General features: G+C 39.5%; 1 protein-coding gene across 1 annotated transcript in view; it reads left to right on the forward strand.

Moving 5' to 3' along the window:
- The first annotated feature begins 1,024 nt into the window (after positions 1-1,024).
- LOC119693500 (frizzled-4) overlaps positions 1,025-18,967 on the forward strand; it is a 28,506-nt gene continuing 10,563 nt past the window's right edge. Inside the window, exon 1 of the mRNA XM_038117197.2 lies at positions 1,025-2,109. Within this exon, the coding sequence (XP_037973125.2) occupies positions 1,202-2,109 (908 nt within the window). The 5' untranslated portion in view covers positions 1,025-1,201. The remainder of the gene's footprint in view (positions 2,110-18,967) is intronic.

An 18,967-nucleotide genomic window follows, 5' to 3' on the forward strand; every position in this document is an offset into this window, starting at 1 on the left:
ATATTTACCTACCTATTTATATATGTTTCTTAAATATATACAGTTATGCTTAAACATGATTGTAGTAAAATTATGTACAATAAATTTATTTCAACATTTATCTACGATGTTTGATGTTAGTTTATATTCGTTAGATGATATATTACCCTATTTTAATTCATACATATTATTATTATACAATATGTGTACATTACATCCTAATACTAACTAATATTATAAATGCGAAAGTAACTGTGTCTGTCTGTCTGTCTGTTACTCTTTCACGCCGAAACTATGAACGGATTTGAATGAAATTTGGTATACATATGGTATAGACCCTGAGAAAGAACATAGGCTACTTTTTATCCCGGAATTCCCACGGGAAAACTTTTTAAGGCGAAGCGAAGCTCGCGGGAACAGCTAGTATTATAATATATTTTTAATTGTACTCATTATGAAAAGAAGAACTTTGGATTTTATATGATAAACAAAACAAGATATTTTTTTTGTTGATAGAGGAGATCAAGGAACACAAGAACGAGACTATCGAGAAGGGTTAATGGGAAGTATATTCTTCTTTGATAGTTTTGATACCTATGTCCTATATGTTAAACTTTTGCGATACTTAGTTAAAAATCATATTAGACCAGTAAAACAAAAAAATTTGAAGGAAAGTGATAGAACATTATTTTTTCCTTCGTACCTTTGTTTAGACTAGTTAGTTAGAACATATCAAAATCCTTTTCGAAACATTTCTTATAGATTTTTTCTAAAACGGCCTTTATGGAAAACTGCACCGCACCGCAGAAATGGGGCTTCACCGTTATCTTTCCACCCAAGGATCAGAATCTATTAGAGTTGTATATCAACCGCTATCAAAAAATCGATGTTTGATACGGAGGGCTCACGCGTATCGGCTGGAGCTTACAGCGGCGATGATAAGCAGGCGATAACGAGCCGCGGCCCTCGCGCTAACAAGCCCTCGCCCCGCGCCCCGCCCGCCACCCGCGCCCGCCCCGCGCCGCACATACCTGCCGGAGTTTTTTGTCCCTTCCCCGACCCGAGTCCGAGGCGAGGGGGGGGCGCGACCACGAGCACTCGGGCTCCACGCGCGCGCCGCGACGCACGTGCTCGCGCGACTCCGTCCGACAACAACAAACAACGATGTCAGCTGGCGACCTGTGACTCTACTAGTGTTGTGCATTGTGTGATACCGACTGTCATGATGAAGTGGTGCCTGGCGGTGGTGCTGGCGGTGTGCGCGCGCGCGCTGGCCGACGCCGCCGTGCGCACCTGCGAGCCCATCAAGGTGGCGATGTGCCGCGACATCGGCTACAACCAGACCGGCATGCCCAACCTGGCGCGCCACACGCTGCAGGCGGACGCCGACGTCACGCTGCAGACCTTCAGCCCGCTCGTGCAGTACGGCTGCTCCGAGCAGCTGCACCTGTTCCTGTGCGCCGTGTACGTGCCCATGTGCACGGACAAGGTGGCGCTGCCCATCGGCCCGTGCCGCTCGCTGTGCGAGGCGGTGCACGCGCGCTGCTTCCCCGTGCTCAGCGGCTTCGGCTTCCAGTGGCCCGCCGAGCTGGACTGCGAGCTGTTCCCGGCCGAGAACAACCACGAGCACATGTGCATGGAGGGCCCGGGCGAGCGCGCGGCGGGCGCGGGCGCGGCGGCGGGCGAGGCGGCGTGCCGGCGGCTGCGGCGCGCGCCCGCCTGGCTGTGGCTGCGCGGCGCCGGCCGCTGCGCGCAGTACTGCGACGCGGAGGTGCTGTGGGAGGCGGGCGAGCGCCGCGCCGCCGAGGTGTGGCTGGCCACCTGGGCCGCGCTGAGCTTCGCGTGCACGCTGGCGGCGGCGGGCGCGGCGCTGGCGTGCGGCGCGGGGGCGGGCGCGGGGGGTGCGGGGGCGGGGGGCGCGGGGGAGCGCGCGCTGGTGCTGGTGGCGCTGTGCCGGTGCGCGGCGGCGGCGGGCTGGGGCGTGCGCGCGGCGGCGGGGCGCGCGGCGGCGGGCTGCGCGCAGGACCCCGCCTCCACGCGCATGCTGCTGGCTCACGACGGGCTCGCCAACCCCAACTGCGCCGTCGTCTTCCTGCTGCTCTATTACTTCGGTCTCGCCGCTTCAGTATGGTGAGTCCTCATACTCCTCATTATTTAAGCTAACATTCCAGGTGTCGCGTCGCCGTCGGTGTACCCGACAACAGAAGGATTTGCAAAACAAACACGTGTATCAGCAAAAAAATTGCGTTCGCGACAGAAAAATTTACGCATAAGAAAGAAGATGCAGACAATGCACTTTTCGGACAATGCCCCGGGTTTGATACCTATTCTTTTGTGCAGGGTCTTAGCTTTAACTTTGTCGCCAATCAATTATGTTTTGTCACTTGTACTCAAAGAGCTTTTCGTGTCCTTCGATTTCCTGGGCTTATTTTTATGGATATTGATGCACAAAGCTCCCCAACAATACGCAGGTACCGCTCAGGTAACATTGGAATGGATTGAGGAATAGAAAATGTCTCGTCAATGCGTTTGTAGATAATTTATTGCTTCCTAAATTAGTGTCGAGAGTATTTCGTCCAAATGAGTTACGAGAGTGAGGCGATTGTCCGGGGCCGAGTCGGGAACGCTAACACAATGGCACATTTAAAAGAGAATACTTTAAAGCAGAAAGACATTCCTCACTGCCGCTACCAGAGCCAGTATTGTTTGCTCGGCAATTAGTCATGCTCGGAGACGGCTTCAAACGACCGACCGACGCTTCCAAGGGCGTACCCAGGATTTCAGCTAGGGGGGGGCAGCTCATACCTATTTCGAGATGATGGTCGGTCGATTGTAGCAAAAAATCATGAAAATTGAATTTTATTAAGTTTCAAAACAAAATATAAATTTAATAGTAATTTAGTTGCTAATAGTATACAATTTTAGAGTTAATATTTTAGTTTCGCGGGAGCTTTAAATATATTGTGCGTAGCTAACAGTATACCTTCTATATCGAATGTTGTACAATATTTTAACGTAAACGCAGGTATTACCGCCATCCTTAAGCCATTTTTTTTACTTTGAAGATCGAATAGAAAGGGTTTTGGTTGATCATTAAATATAATATTTTCGTATACGATTATACAGTGTGTTGTTTTTCGGACCCAACAAACTTTAAGGGATTCTACGAGTAATTTCATCGATAAAAAAACCCCCATGTGTGGGGTCAAACAAATCTAAATATTCTAGAAATGGCGGCCAATTTAAAGTTTTAGATACTTAGTTTTTTCTTCTTTGTCATAAAAAATCATATCTCGAGATTTAATTTAACGCATTACGGACATGAAATAAAATAATTTTATCCGCAAATAGTCATTTCTATCCAATAACAATATCCACAACTGCTAAATAGGTACATAAAATAAGTTAAAAGCACCTAATCTAATTTTTTGACGCAAAAAAACCATATCTACATTTACTTGATTTAGTTTGAAAATAGCCCCCTTTGATGATATTTTTATGTATTAATTTAAAACTGTCAAAAGCCTGGTAAACCCGGGAAACTATTGAAATTATTGTATTTCTTTTTCTAGAAAAGCTATGCATACCAATTATTATTGTAACGATTTGGGTTTTGTGTTCCTATTATGTTACAATGTGTGTGTGTAATAATCTTAACTAATATTATAAATGCGAAAGTAACTGTGTCTGTCTGTCTGTCTGTCTGTCTGTTACTCTTTCACGCCAAAACTACTGAACGGATTTGAATGAAATTTGGTATACATATGGTGTAGACCCTGAGAAAGAACATAGGCTACTTTTTATCCCGGAATTCCCACGGGAAAACTTTTTAAGGCGAAGCGAAGCTCGCGGGAACAGCTAGTAAATAAATAAATTAAATAAATAAATGTCTTATTAGATGCATATCACACAAACGCAGGTAATTTGAATCCGTTCTATGACTAAAACCGACTGGTTAGCTCAGTAAATTGATCTTTCTTGAAGCCTTGAAGGTGGCGGTGATCGCTGCGTTTACCTTAGATAAAGGAATATTACGTCAAAATATCTGACTGGAAATAAAAGATATTTTGATTTTCCAACACTTGTTTGATTCTTCTTCTTGACTTGTCTTCATTTTGCGCAGAGTAGGTAACACGTTTTTAATTCCCACTTGGCCGGAAAATTTCAGTTTATTTTATCTTCTAGGGGGGGGCAGCTGCCCCCCCCTGCCCCTACCTGGGTACGCCCATGGACGCTTCCACACACGACATGTCACTCTCATTACATTCTAATTCGTAATATACACCTCAAATAACTGAAGATTAATAAATTATATTTACTTTTATTAGTATTGTGATGGTACCGATTGTTAATCGCACAGCGACAGATGTTTATGTCTAAAGGAATTTTAAAGCGATCCAATCAAAGCAAATCTACGTTTACTTCTAAACACAGTTTCTAGTGTCAATGATATCTTAGAAAATCGATAAAATCGATCGTTAAATGTGTTAAAATAGCTTCGTAATAAACCAGTTCGAGCTTCAAAGAACTAAAACCTATTAGTTTGCTTTGTTCCTAGCGCTTCTAATCGTTAACTTTAGAACAAAATGCTAACCTAACAGTACGAACAAAGTTTTGAAACCAAACTAGTTATATACATGCAGATTATTAAAGTCTTGCCACGGTTTTTCAATATTTTGTTGTAACTCGGTAGTATTGAAAAGTAAAAGATAATGTCCCCACATTGAATGCACTTTAGTGGTCCATAGGATGCAGATGCTTCCAAGTGCTACAGAGCCTATACTCATGTGCAGCACTCCTTCACAGTTTATACTTAACCTTTTCAGTAATTACTTTCATTATATTTATATCATAATTTATGATTAGTCTTTTTTCATATTTTAATGTGTTTCGTTTACCCGTACCTACTTTACCGCTAACTATTTATTTTATAACACTCTGGTGTTGAAGTTGTAAAGTTTTATTAAGCAGGTGCGAAATAAGTTTAATGCTTACCAGGCAGTCTTTTGTGATATCTTATAACTCTTTATTATTTTAATCGAAAAAATATATAAAATGTAAATGAACTATAAATGAACTTAGCTATTTATATGATGTATTTTCAAAGTTTTGCTGTAATGATATAACTATTACCTATTCATCTGATATTGTAGTACTAAGATTAATTAAATTGGATATACTTTTTAAAGTAATCTATTTAAATGTCTACCGATGAAATTTATATTTACTGGTTTTAATGAAACTATTTATCTCCTTATTTAAATTTGTTTCGGGCTCAGGTTCCTCCCGCGCCGTAAAATCCTCATCTCACATAATATTTTTTCTCACAAAACTGTCAAGTTTTTACGACACGCAAGATTTACACGGGTCGGTGCAATAAAAACCAACGATGCAGCTGTAAGCCGCACGTTAATGTAACCAAATACGACGAGGATAACAAAAACTAGCCCAAAACAAACTATCGTTCCATTTTAACCCATGCAACTCTGTATTAAAGTCGCTCCAAGTAAGATGGACCTCAATACACCAAGTGCCTGAGACAAAAACTTGTCACTCCGCATTGGCACATCGATATTGGCTTAAATTAAGCCAATCGATTCGTGGAAGCTTCGTAACATATCGAAGTACTCCTTTGATGAAAGCGATACTTAAAATGTATTCCATTATCAATTCTTTAGAGTTTTGTCTTTAATAAATAAATAAATTCAATAATTCACAGCTAGTAATTCTAAGGGTTCCACATTTCCACATTGTCGGTTTTCTGCCAGCTTTAACGCTGCCGCGCTGTAATTTATGAAAATATGCGGACTATGAAGGTAAAGTCAGCCTTGCAAAGTGTCGAGATTCCTTCTTTAATTCCTGAAACGCGTTCCGTTTTTTCCGACGAACCGAGTGAATGCACTAAATGAGACATTTTCTGAAATCATAACACGTTTGCGAAAGCAAAACTCATTCTTGGCATTGTTTGTTAAACGTTGTAATTTAACCACGCGACTGACATTAAGTGCACCTATTCTAGTTTATTAAAGGGTCGGTTGGTCGGTACATAATTAATTTCAGAGTTAGATTGCAGTGGAACGACAGCTTGAGTTGTTGTTACCCACGACTTTATGTCAACTCAAGCATTTTTTTTATTTTTTGACAGAAATGTCGGGTTTTATTATTAACTTTTACTGAAATCCTATTGTATTTGTTTGCTTCTGTGGTTATATGGAGTGCCGAAACAATTGGGTGGTGGGGTGGGAGACATTAAGAGGACGTTTAGTTACCTATCTACTAGTACCTACCCACCTAGGTACTCGTTTAATACATAATTCGCCGACTAGGGTCTCTGAAGCCATCCTCATCCGTCATCTAACATCCATGGATCGCCAAAGTAGGATCAGTATGAAAAGAGAAACATAATCCTATACTTATTCTATAATTAAATGGAGTCATTTCCGTCCTCTACGTCTGCGCCTCATTAGAATAAAATGTCAAACCACGGCTATAACTTTAGCAAGAACACCCAATTAAAATTTCGTCAGGGAACGAAAAAATAACCAAGTCAAATACAAGCCGTGGAGCGTCCATGTGCGTTTAAATTAAACTTTATGGCAGCCATCTTTTATTTCTTAGAAAGCAATGTTTCCTCCGAAAACAGACTCGTTATGATAATTTCCAGCAGATTTATGGTTCGGCGGCGTCTTTTGATACGATCTACGAATCTTCCACCACGTATTGATATTTATAGATAATCTAATCATAGTGATTATCATTTCCAGCATAGCTTACGAGTGTAATAAGCTACTGGATATCTGCTGATCTGCCAGTAAACAAGATACGTATAGGTACTCTGCTGATACAATTTGAAATAAACTAAATAGTTGCAGTTTGTAGTTCCTAAAGAAGTATAAATCAATTTCCAAAACTCGTCTGAGGGGACTGGCAGAGCCGTAACAATCTAACGACGCTATAAACGTTATAATCACTATTGATAATAAAAACGAATACCCGTCTGCCGATCTTCTTTATGGCACTCTATTAGCCTGTTATCGAGCTTTTAATTGGTACAAAATCCAGCTATGGTGCTGTAAATAGACTCCAAATGGAAACACAAGATAAAAGCTCTAATCAAACAGGGTGTAATGTCAACATGCGAACAGAATCTTGTCGTCATCCTCATCAATTTGAACACCTTTTACATGATCTCTAAGATCGCAACTAGTTCCCAAATCCCACGCATACAGGAAGTGAAATTGACAGATTATTTATATATTTTTTTCAATCACAGATTGCTTATTACAACTATTAACGTGTTTCTCTGGCTGAGTTGGTCCTAGCCGGGTGTATTACCATAATAATAGATGAGTGAGTCGCGGCACGGAACTAGTTACCGGTGTTGTGGTCGGCTTGTAATGAGAAACGTCAAATTGGTTTGTATTCATGCCGCGTTGCGCCTGCGCCTTGTCGCTCCGTTACACGTAATTGTTTTAGTTTAACTCTCGAGAAATTACACTTATTCCTTAAAAGACTTATCCAGCATTCACGGAACTTGCAAAGGGTTAGTAGCAGATTTATAGATAGGAAAAAATACACAATTTCGGGTGGTACCTAAGTATTGCGGTGGTGGTGGTTCTACTAACATTAGAATGTCCTATTTGTCTGTTTTTTTAAAGACTAAGTACATAGATGTCATTTCTGTACCCGTATCATGAAAATTCGAGCTAACGAATAGAATCGAATGCGAGTGCGACTACTGTCAACTTGACAGCACTTTCGAACACTTTTTACCTTTCGAATGAGTTTCGAAAAGAATGACCACAGAGTACATAATATTATTCTGACAATGACCTATGGAATGATAGCTGTCAAACTTTCGCAAATCTATACACCGCCATTTTGTTGTTGACAGGTTGACAGCACTTTCGAATAGACTATCGAATAGAATATGCTGCGGTTTTTCGTAATACGGGTACTGGTGTCAACTACATAAAATCCGCGACCTATAACTATAGCACTAGATTAGTAGTCTAAATCGGAAGGTTTTTCCACCGTCAAGGCATCCAATTATCGATGCAGTAACGTTTAGCCGTGGTCGGTTCTGTGCAGTCCGCGGCCTATAATCAAGTGTTGGCTCATAATTTCTTGTTTATTTTAAATTTTGTTCCCGCTGCCGATGTAATCACGACGTGCGCTCCGCCTCGCAGGGCCGTGGTCGGTATTCTCGTTACTAGGGCTGTCCAAAACATCGACACCCAAGTGGACGATTTCAGGGTTTAAACTCTAATTTAACTTTCAGTAATTTTCGTTTCAGCATTTTAAGAAAGATAAATAATAGCTTTTCATTAGCGTTCCTCTTAAACAGTATATAAAGTTCACTATCTGATAGAATTGACTGATGCCTGATAGGATAATTTGAAATTATAGATATTGAAGAAAATATGCACTTGCATATCTATGTACATTTATATTTTAACAATGTATTTTTGTCCGTTTATATACAACATATTTTTTATTGGAAGACTTACTTTACTTCTAATGTCAGGTCATAAACAGGCATTAGATACCGGATGACTCGTCCTTGTTTTGTTAAAATGGACATCAAACGATCAAAATATTATAATATCGTACCATTTAAAAAATCATCGATAAATTACAACCTCACCTCGATGCCTCGGCACAACCACAACACTACGACCGAAGATTCGATCCCGCTGCGCCCGCGCAGTAATTGGGATGCTAATCAGATGCTGAGCTCTCTCCATCCCTTTCTCCGGGCCGCATGCCTGATCTGCTGTCTCGCTCGGCCGCCAGAACGCCTGTTCCGAAGGCGGCGGAGTCTTCAATCATGCGGCAATAAGCAGGAGACTCGTTCCCCCGGGCCGTCCGATGTGTAATCATCGTAGTTTGCGCTCGCAGAATAATTTTCATTTTTAACAACCTACCCACCCAGCGAAGCAATATTGCGAAATGAGGAGATGGATCGGAAGAGCCTTTTTTCTTTGATGTTTTTTGTTTCACAAGGTATCGCTTGCAGTGCGATAACGAGTACCGGCACCGTATTTATATTCCGTACCAATGTTTCTTCTGCTTGTTTGCAGCCAATTACGGGGTATGAAATTAAAATAAAGCCTCGTTTGGGTAAATTTAACGCGAAGACATTAAATTTGTGAATTGAAATTTCGAAAACGTTCGCGGGGATTAAACATATTTTGAAGAAATGGGCAGTGTGAGGGCGCGATGCGATAACAATGCGCTGTTTACCCGGCGGATCACAAAGGAGAGCCGGGCGCATGCAGGCTACATATCTGCGGCTGTGATCTGGCGGCGGCGGCGGCGGCGGCGGGCCGGCCGAGATCGTATCGAACATGCTCATTATTGGAACACGCTTTCTTGGACGCAGCTAGTTTATATGGTACCGAGAAAAATGCGTTTTAGACAAGCATTCGGTACTTACATCCTTTGTTGGATGTGTAGCTATTATGGATGTAGCTGTAGAGATAGAGAGGTATATGAATAATTCGAAGATGATGATTTATTAAAGCCTCTTGTTGTGTTCTCATCTCTCGTTTACATTCCGAAATTGTTGTATTATGGATGCTGTCAGTGCTTTTATTAACTATATTTTTATGGCTATGTATGCTTTCGATAACACTGAAGTCACATGGTGTAACATCTTATTCCACATCAGTTTTTGATAGCTGGCAACAGTTCCTAACACCCAGTCGCCAAGTTTCCTCCACAAAGTCTAGTTAACAATTCCGAGAAGCACTATAGCGAAACTAGACGATAAATCCCTTAGATAATTTCAGTCCGGAGAGGTGTCTGTCGTTATTTATTGTGGAGTGGAGTGCGATCCACGGCACAGATAGCCCCCGCTACACGTCACGAGCAGTGCCGCCACCTCCAGGCCTAACTACCATCTGATTCATGAACTTGAGACCTATGATGTGGCAACAACACCCATAACCATAAGTCTTTGGTGTTGATAAAGTATTTGGACAGTTTTGCGAAAATAAATCTGTTTTGGATGCGAAGATGTGTACGGAATGCTGAATAACTACATGAAGCTTTAATCGTTTTAAGTATATAGGTATATCTAATTTTTCATAAATTGTTTGTATCTACTTGGAATATACTCAAATACACATGGAAACTGACCGGCTTAGTACGATTGAATTAAAAAAGTAGTAAAGTAAATTGTCATGACTGAAAGTAATAGCATCAAATGGCATAAGTAGGTACTACATTCACACTACACCCTTCAATTATTTGAACGTTTAAAGGCAGAAAAATTAATTGAAAATATCTTGCAGACGTGGAAGATGATAGAAATTATAATGTTAAGGCTTGATTGCTTTTAATAAAATAATGGCTGGATAATTGTAGAGAGACGCTCTCGTAAACGTATTTTTCAATTGAAAACAACGTAATAACATAACAATATAATAGGCTACCTGTGACTGGAATGCTTGGAGTTGTACTAGAAAGTAGATTAGACGGACGTTTGCATTCGCCCTGTAGCGTGCCCTCGGGTGGACGGGGAAGGTCAGAAGGCATTTTGGACCCGGGCCGTGGGTGGCCGCTCCACTCTGATCCTTGTTTGTTCTGCGGACCCTCCATGATGGATAGCCATGTAATTAAGGGCGATTATCGGCGGACCGTTCCAAACGACTGATATTTAACAAGAATTTTAAAATTATCTTCGATAAACATCTAGCCGATCGGTGGTTGCTTGTAATTGTACACGTCGAATTTAATTATAATTAGTGACATGCTCGTACGCACTTGTTGGGTAACTGTATATAATTCGATGTGACATCGAGTTTGCTGATGCAGTTAATTTGATTTTAATAACTCATCCTAAATTATCTTTCGTTACCATGGCAACAAATTAGTTAGGTAAGTATATTCATAATGGCTCTAATTTAAAAATTAATGTTGGCAAATAAAATATGAAAAAAATTAATAAAATAAAAATTAAACATAGGACCTAAGTAAATAACATTGACGCTGTAAATTACGAATCTTGTTCGATACCTACTATTACCTACTGCTGATGTCCAGAATAACTGCAGACGAATGTAGGGCAGTAGTCAAAGAGGGCAAACAATCAAAACATTTTGAAGTAAACGGCACAGGCAACGAAAATACCTCGAATCCATTCAACGAGCAACACAAACAAGGCTCTACACGGAATAGTAGTCCCATATTCTCAATACTGCACTCTCTGAAGTTATTTGGAGCTTTATTCTTGAGGTGTTAGAGGTTACTATTGGTTTTCTGGTAGTGTGATATGAGGCTGACACAGCGACATAGCACTTACATTGGTTTGGTTCGTATCTTTGCTTTGCTCAGCGTAAACCGACGCGCTGGCTCTCCGTGACCATGTTTTGACGACTTTCTGAGTTGTAAGAACATGGGACATATTGATTTAAGATTTACCTCCTTAATTTCTCTCTTGCCGTTTTGTTTAATTTTTTCGAAAAAATGCTTGTTGTGTTTTTTCTGACAATAACGTCTACATACCATTTATATGCTTCTAGAGCTAGGTATCATTTGTACCGGTACCGCTAACATTTTATACGATGGTTGTAAAATGCAGCCGAACCTATATTTTATTATGCGAATCCTTGTGACCAAGGTCAGTTTGCAGTCTTTTTATTTTCCAAAAATGCAAAAATTCTTTGTTCTCGTACTCTTATATACTTTTTTCGTTTCAAAACGTAAAATGTTACGACTTTTCGAATATAAATGGGTGCGGGTCTATTGTCTGGGTGCCGAGAAAGCAGGTATACTTTTTTGCTGATGGTACCGACGTCAGGTTTGGAGAAAAAAAATGCATTAACCAATGCATAATTTATTGATCCAGCTGCGGTTGTTTTCGTCCTTTCAACAGTAGGCTGCGGCGTTTGGCGTAACTTAAAACGGTACTAGCTGTACATTATACAGGATTTTACAAAAAGGCACAGGGGCTAGCTTCTCAAAAGAAACTTTGTTGGTCATGTGGATTTTTACTATGTATTATGGTTTTTTTCATGAATTTCCAAAAGTCTTAGCGCGGTCCACACTAAATATGCTACATCTAGATGACGAACTAGATTTAGATGATGCCCCATAAGAGTATACGTAATATATTTGTACTATAAATTGTCCGGATACAACTGATGTTGTATTGAAAAAAGTACCCAGCCAAAAAAGGTTTGTGATCTCTGACATATCAAAAATTGATAACTGTCACAATTCTTTCGGATTAAAATTTGAATATAAGTACATACTTTCTTATTTCTGAAGATTTCATGGCTGGACTCGAACCCACGACCTCACAAATGAAACTCGAGTGCTCATCCGTTATACCACAACGGCTACGGCTCTACATATAATATTATACCAGACCTATAGATATAATATTCTTTCAAAATTGCATTTTCGGGGGAAACTTTCGAATTCAACTTCCGTTTAATAACACACCACTGGCATCGCTCGTCCTAAACAAACAACCATTTCCATTAAATATGCAGCTAGGGACCGACACACAGACACACGGCTGTATATATTTATTGATTTATTGATCGTAAGGAGAAATCCTGGCCGTAATTTAAACAGGCGAGAGCGGGGAAACAAATAAAAAACACAACTGGGCCGACTAAATGGAAGGCCGGAATGGAGAAGAAAGCCATTTAGAACTGAACTTTAGAAGTTTCACTTCCATACTAATGACTTGGATTTAGTAAATATACTTTTTACTTGCAAAAATATCATAATAATTCCTGTAATGGGCTTTGATATCATCCAATGCTATACATATTTTACATATTACAGGCATCACATAACATAGATGATACAGATAGGTAGGTTTTACCTACGTAAGTAACTTTATTTTAGTAACTTCAGAATTCCATAAAAATCAAAATACTACTAAAACCAAGGATCGTTGTTCTAAAAGAAACCTACGCTCGGCCGCTAAGCAGATGCACATGTCTTCACCGCGGGGTACCTGCATCCTGCTATCTATCCCTGCTGCTGTCCTCCTCACACTATACCCATCCTCTTTCAGAGTGATAGAGACAAAACACCAAACATTACTCTTAAATCCGACAGCCACGGAATGTTCCAACATCTTACGTTACGACTCTCAAAATTAGTTTCAATGCTTTCTCAAAGTTCAAGCTGTGTTATTTATGGATACACTGGGATAATTTAGTCTTATGTTTGTTATTATAATTTTGGTTTCTGTATATTTTAGGGTCTACGACTACGTAGGCATTTATTGTGATCATAAGCTTTAAAAGTGTCGGAGTGACGTGGTTTCAGTTTTATTAAAAGTTTGTAATTTATACTAAGTTTCATATAAAAAAATATCTATCGGATAGATACAACAGAAAAATCGTGATATTCCTAAAGAAATGAATAACCTAGTAAAAAAAATTAAAAGAGAGATACAATGAAGACGTCATGTTCTTCAGCGTCAGCATGGGTTGGTATATTATTATGTATAAGATTTAAATTTCATAGAAGGTCTTGCTCTTGCTACAATAAGCATAACCAGTTTATTACCATCACATGCGAAAGGCAGGGCCCAATTGTATGCAAAACAACACTATAATATTTTCAGTTAACGAGATTGTTTAGTATCGCGATGGATAAGTATGTATCCTCATTGTTCAACTAATATCATTCTTTCATTAATTTTCTTTCCATCAAGATCGCAGATAGAATATTTTAAACAGATTGGAACAATTTTAATCAGTTTCAATTATATTTAAAATTAGAAACTAAATAAGGCATGGCCGTTACTGTAAAGATATCGTATCCCTTATCAGCTGTGTAAATTACCCGAGTCTGAAATGAATTGGCTGAAATTGCTTTGACGAGCGAGCGGCCTCACATTTTGACGGTTCTGTTGAAAATCGGGCGGGAAAATTTTGACAGTTCATGCAAAACAAAATGGTGGCGCTGCGTGCAGTAATTTGCAATTTGCTGAGATAAATTAATGTGTGTATAGTGAATAATTCAATGTGCGGCGTCGAGCGTTAAATCGTGTGAGGCGGACGCGTTAAATTGGATGACCATAACAAATGGCCGCCGTAGCTGGCAAGGTGTCCGTTTTATTATTACTTACTAGTTATTTATTAATTGTAAAATTCTATATTACTCAAACGATTCATGAATTATCCACGCTGTGTAGTTGAAGGTATAAGTGTTATAAGATATTTTCTTACGTGAATCAGTAATATTATTATGTACCAATTCTTTAACTATATATTAGACCATCTTTATTCGAATGGATATCTAATTTAAGATCCAGGAGGTAAAATTAACCTATACTTACATTTTATTTTATCATGAGTTCAAGACCTCTAAAGGCTGTCCGATAGTTAGAAGTGCACGAGAGTTTACAAAAATGGAACAGACAAATACATGCATGCAATCTGTGTTTATAATAAAACAAGATAGAATCGTGGTTAGTGCAGAAGCGCTTAAAAACTGAAACCTTCCGGCCCTGTCAATACAAGTGAGTGGAGTTGTGTCTCGCGCGCGAGTCGTGGCGAGAAACGTCAAAATAAGACGTGGCCAATACCGCGGTAACGAGGCGGCCCCTTTGATCTCTATTTTGCATCGGCATTCGGTACTCTCAAAGAGTATGTAATCATAGCTGCCTCACGTCAGTCTCATAACAAGAGGCGAAGCTTCTAACGGATGTAAAAACTTAAAGTCTGAAGAGGGTATCCAAAGAGTGATACGAAATTATTGTTTGAAACTCCATCACTTACAGTTACCCTCATAATTTTCACTCTCCTCTAAACTTTTCAGAGCACGCCCCAAGTAAATGTTGTTAATTACATGATACTTAAAAAATATTAATTGAAAAACATTTTCATTGTTTACTTATAAAATTAATTTATATAAAAAATGTGAATACGAACAGCATAACATTCAGTAAGTTAATTAATAGATGTGAAGAACTTTTCAGTTCAGCGCATACAATTTGCGTGCGCGTTGAACTCTTTTGTATGGCGCTACCGCTCGCTCGTAGCGCGTAGCGAGCGACAATCAGTGTTCACTTCGACCGGACGACCCGGCAACCGCTTTAATTCAATAAACTAAATACTAAGTTATGTGGATTATGTTATTTATTGGTATTGTGTGTATCTTCCAATGTCAATTACAAAATCTTAAATGAATGTACTTTCTTCCTATGTAACTAAGTAAACTTTAGAAAATGTGATATTTAAAGTGGTTTAAAGTTATTTTATACACACACTTAATCGTCATAATTATAATAATAACATTCTGCCTAGGAATATAATGAGATGGTATAAGATATTATAGTAAGGCATACTCGTAACGAACTTGTATTTTTATAGCTAAAGCCTCCTGCTGCAACGAAAATCCAATTTGAATAAATTTAAACGAAACGTGGTCAAGTGTGAACGCATGATACGTCCGTGGTTCTGTAGTTTTCAATTATTTACGTAACAATATGTTTGTAACTAACCCTTGAGCGATTGCATTCTCAAAGATAGAGCCATATCATACATGTAAATAGTATTAAAACTATTATCAAATAAAATCAAAAGTTTCTAGCACCGTTTCAGTATATTATCACCAGAACCCCTAAACGCATTTAGATTTGTAACTGTCATAACTACTTTCCACCCACCAATCAAATTTAAGCCCTCCCATCCACAATAAAGGCTTATATTTGAAAGGCAACAAAAAAACAGCGCCGGAGTGTGCCTGAATCATTCTCGTTAACTTTACAACGTCAATTGATTGCTGTCAAACAAGCGCTCGTGTTTGTATAAAGAAAATTACACCCTACCTTGTTAGCATCAGGTCATATAATTCAGTAAGTAATTGAGGCGGTTACAGCATTTTGGTTTGGATCTTCGTCTTGTTAGTAAGCTTATTGTTGGCCGTGTGATGGTCTGTCCTTGTCTGGCTTATGGTGGAATAGCTTGCGGAGTCTTGTTGTCTCGCTCTACTCGTAAGAGCAAGGTCGGACTTGGCTTGTTAAAAGTTCTTTAACGAGAGGTGCAGGAAAAGCTCGTTGCTTAAGCTTCTCAAATGTTATACGACTATTGTTTGCGTTTATTTGTTAGTAGTCGCCTTTTTCTAAAATTCTGGAGTAGATCCCATACTATATCCTGACGACCACGCCTACATCACTTTTCCTAGAGAGGTATTCGTAATGATAATGCAACTTGCTAGTACTAACGTAAGTTTACGTGTCAAATATTCACGCTTTTTCTTCTAACATCGAAAAGTACATAAACCAGTTTAAACAATATATTTTAAAATTAATAATTAAGTATATTAAGTGAATTCTAAAAGTTACCTATATTTATATTATCATAAAGTTTGAGAAACTGTACCGGAGGCTTGTGAGATATGTTCCGCGCGTGTCTCGTTCACACCTGCGCATGCGCAGCTATAGCTGTCTCCCTCTCACGGAACTTTAATATCATGGTGTAGAAACACCATCTACGAGTATTCAGTGTATTTGTTTTTTTCGTCGCGTTTTCCGAGTTGGCCTGAAGAAGGCTCATTATTATGGTTCATTTACCCACTGAAGGGTAGCTCACTGAAAAAATCCATCCTGTAGATTTTTTCAATAAATATTTAATGTTTCCTTTCTGTCTGTTATCATGTAAACAAAAATATTTATGAACTTGCTTTATTCGGGTTTTCGGGATTACCAAAGAAAAATATTTTGTAGTCCCTTATAACGCCACCACATAATAGTCACCCTACTAACCCTACAGGTTTATATCGACCATTGCTCCCGCGCCGATCTTCAATAAAAATACTGGCGGTCGAGAAAAAAGTCACTTTTCTTAGGAAAACGACCGCCTGATCGAAGCCTCGTTATGGCCAGTCGATCAAACTTTTTATTTGCTCCGTTCTTGGTAAACTGGTCAGGTTATTGTCTGAATAATAATTCCAGTTGCTTCTTTCTGTTAAATACTTTTTCAAATTAATGTTACTTTCAAAGTAATACTTTGTACTGCGTCTAGCTAATATTGGGCATATTGCATACAATAACTTTTTTGCAACACCCTGTATAATACGTGCGTCTAAAGGTCAGTGAGTACAAAAATAAAATAAACACGCGCTGCGTCGATGCATCAATCCGTCAAACTGTTAATCACATTTCAGAACGCTTGTTGAGACTCGGAAAGCGATAGACAAACTCCTACGCGGCAACGATTTAGATTCCTCATTCCTCAATCTAAGTACTCTCTCAGCATGTACTTTATAAATATTTCTAAACGAGGCGGACAGTAAAACGTTCGGAAAGGCTTTTTAAAGCGACGTTTACTCGCCACAATGAAACTGTCGACTCATCTCGAACAAGAGCACTTCACTGTCACTCCGACGACGGATTTGTTTAGTAGAATTGTATATAGGTATTTGTAGAGAAAATATGTAAATCCACTAATGGTTCAAGCAGTTATTACTACTCATTACGTAGCTAGCATGACAGAAGGTTCCGCCAGCAGAATGGATGTGATCAATATTTATTAGCAACTTAGATACAGGATAGACTAGTTTCACATAGAAATTGTTGTCAACAGCTTTATTGCTCTGATAGTTACATCGAAGAAACATATTATTAGATATCATTTTATGTCATTAGCGATCGTTAAGCTTAGAAACGCAAAATTTTGTTTATGTTTACGAATGTATATTCTGATATTACAGTTTTATTCACAACAGCAGTTTAAATCTCAGTAAGCTCTAATATCACCTTGTCAGGTTCTCCCTCATTTATATTCAAGCTCGAAACATCAATCAGACATGATCTCAACACTCCAGACATTTACCAATCCCTTAATCATAACGAGGACCGATATATCATGACCCGTCATAATACATCAAGTTGCCCCTTTGACGTCGAGGATTGCAGGAGATCAAAACTGGAGGGTAGCTCAAATTGTAGTGGTGTTAGTGTTAAAGTCCGTTCAACTTTAGCTCCGTATTTAGACACCTGCGGCGAGCGAGTTCGCCATTTTCGGAGTGCGAGCTAAAGCTGCAATTTTGCAGAACTCAACGTCACTTATAAGGGGTGACATATACCTAATTGGACACGTTATTCCCTAGAATAGATCATAAACTAGTTTTAAAACCGCTATATCTAGAGGTACTGCTATAACAGCTTCTACCCATGACCACTATAATAATATGACTCTAGGAACGGAGCATAATCATCAATGATGTTATAAAATAAATATGATTAGATATATTCCCGATCTATACGGCTCGTTTATCTCCACTGGCACAACAAATAAACAGAGGACTGGAAATGGCGCGTAACAAAAATAGTGCATCCTGTTTCGATGCGCGAGCGCAGACGCCGAATGCAGCTCCTCCCGACCGTCTGAGCGCCACACCCGATTTAGCACTCACTCTTATATCGTACCACTTTGTCCGTCACGCTCTAACAACAAGGCCGTGAGAAGGACAAATGATGCCGCGTTGGAGGCAGACTGGAGAAGTCCTCGGATCGAGCGTTCGCATGAATCGACCGGATAATCGATTTTACGAACTCCCGAAATAACTCGCGTCCCTTCAGCAACATGCATCAATACACAGTCCTCACTGAGTTCTGCGTTTGTCGAAATATCCCTTTTTATTTAACGAGAATCCGCTATAGTGTGTTTCATTTTGGAAGGTATATTACGGGTTCCAAAAGACGGTGCGATCACCTCTACCTCCATAGGTCTACAGGAAAAACACTATAAGAAGTATAAAATGATTTTAGGCAAAAAAGGAGACTATACAATACCGACTTATCAAAACTACCAAACTCAACCACGATAGGGCCTATAGTCCTGTTAGAAACAACTGATAGTACTTACAAGTAGAAACTGCAATCGACAAAAGTACCTGTAAGTACAAGTACAGAGTAACAAGTTACAAGTCATATTGATGTTATTTAGATTATTGTGAAATTTAATGATTCTTCGGAGATAATCTGCGGCAGATGGCCTCACGAACG

The sequence above is a fragment of the Plutella xylostella genome, chromosome 3 (genome assembly GCF_932276165.1).
Source record: "Plutella xylostella chromosome 3, ilPluXylo3.1, whole genome shotgun sequence".
Lineage (NCBI taxonomy): Eukaryota > Metazoa > Arthropoda > Insecta > Lepidoptera > Plutellidae > Plutella > Plutella xylostella.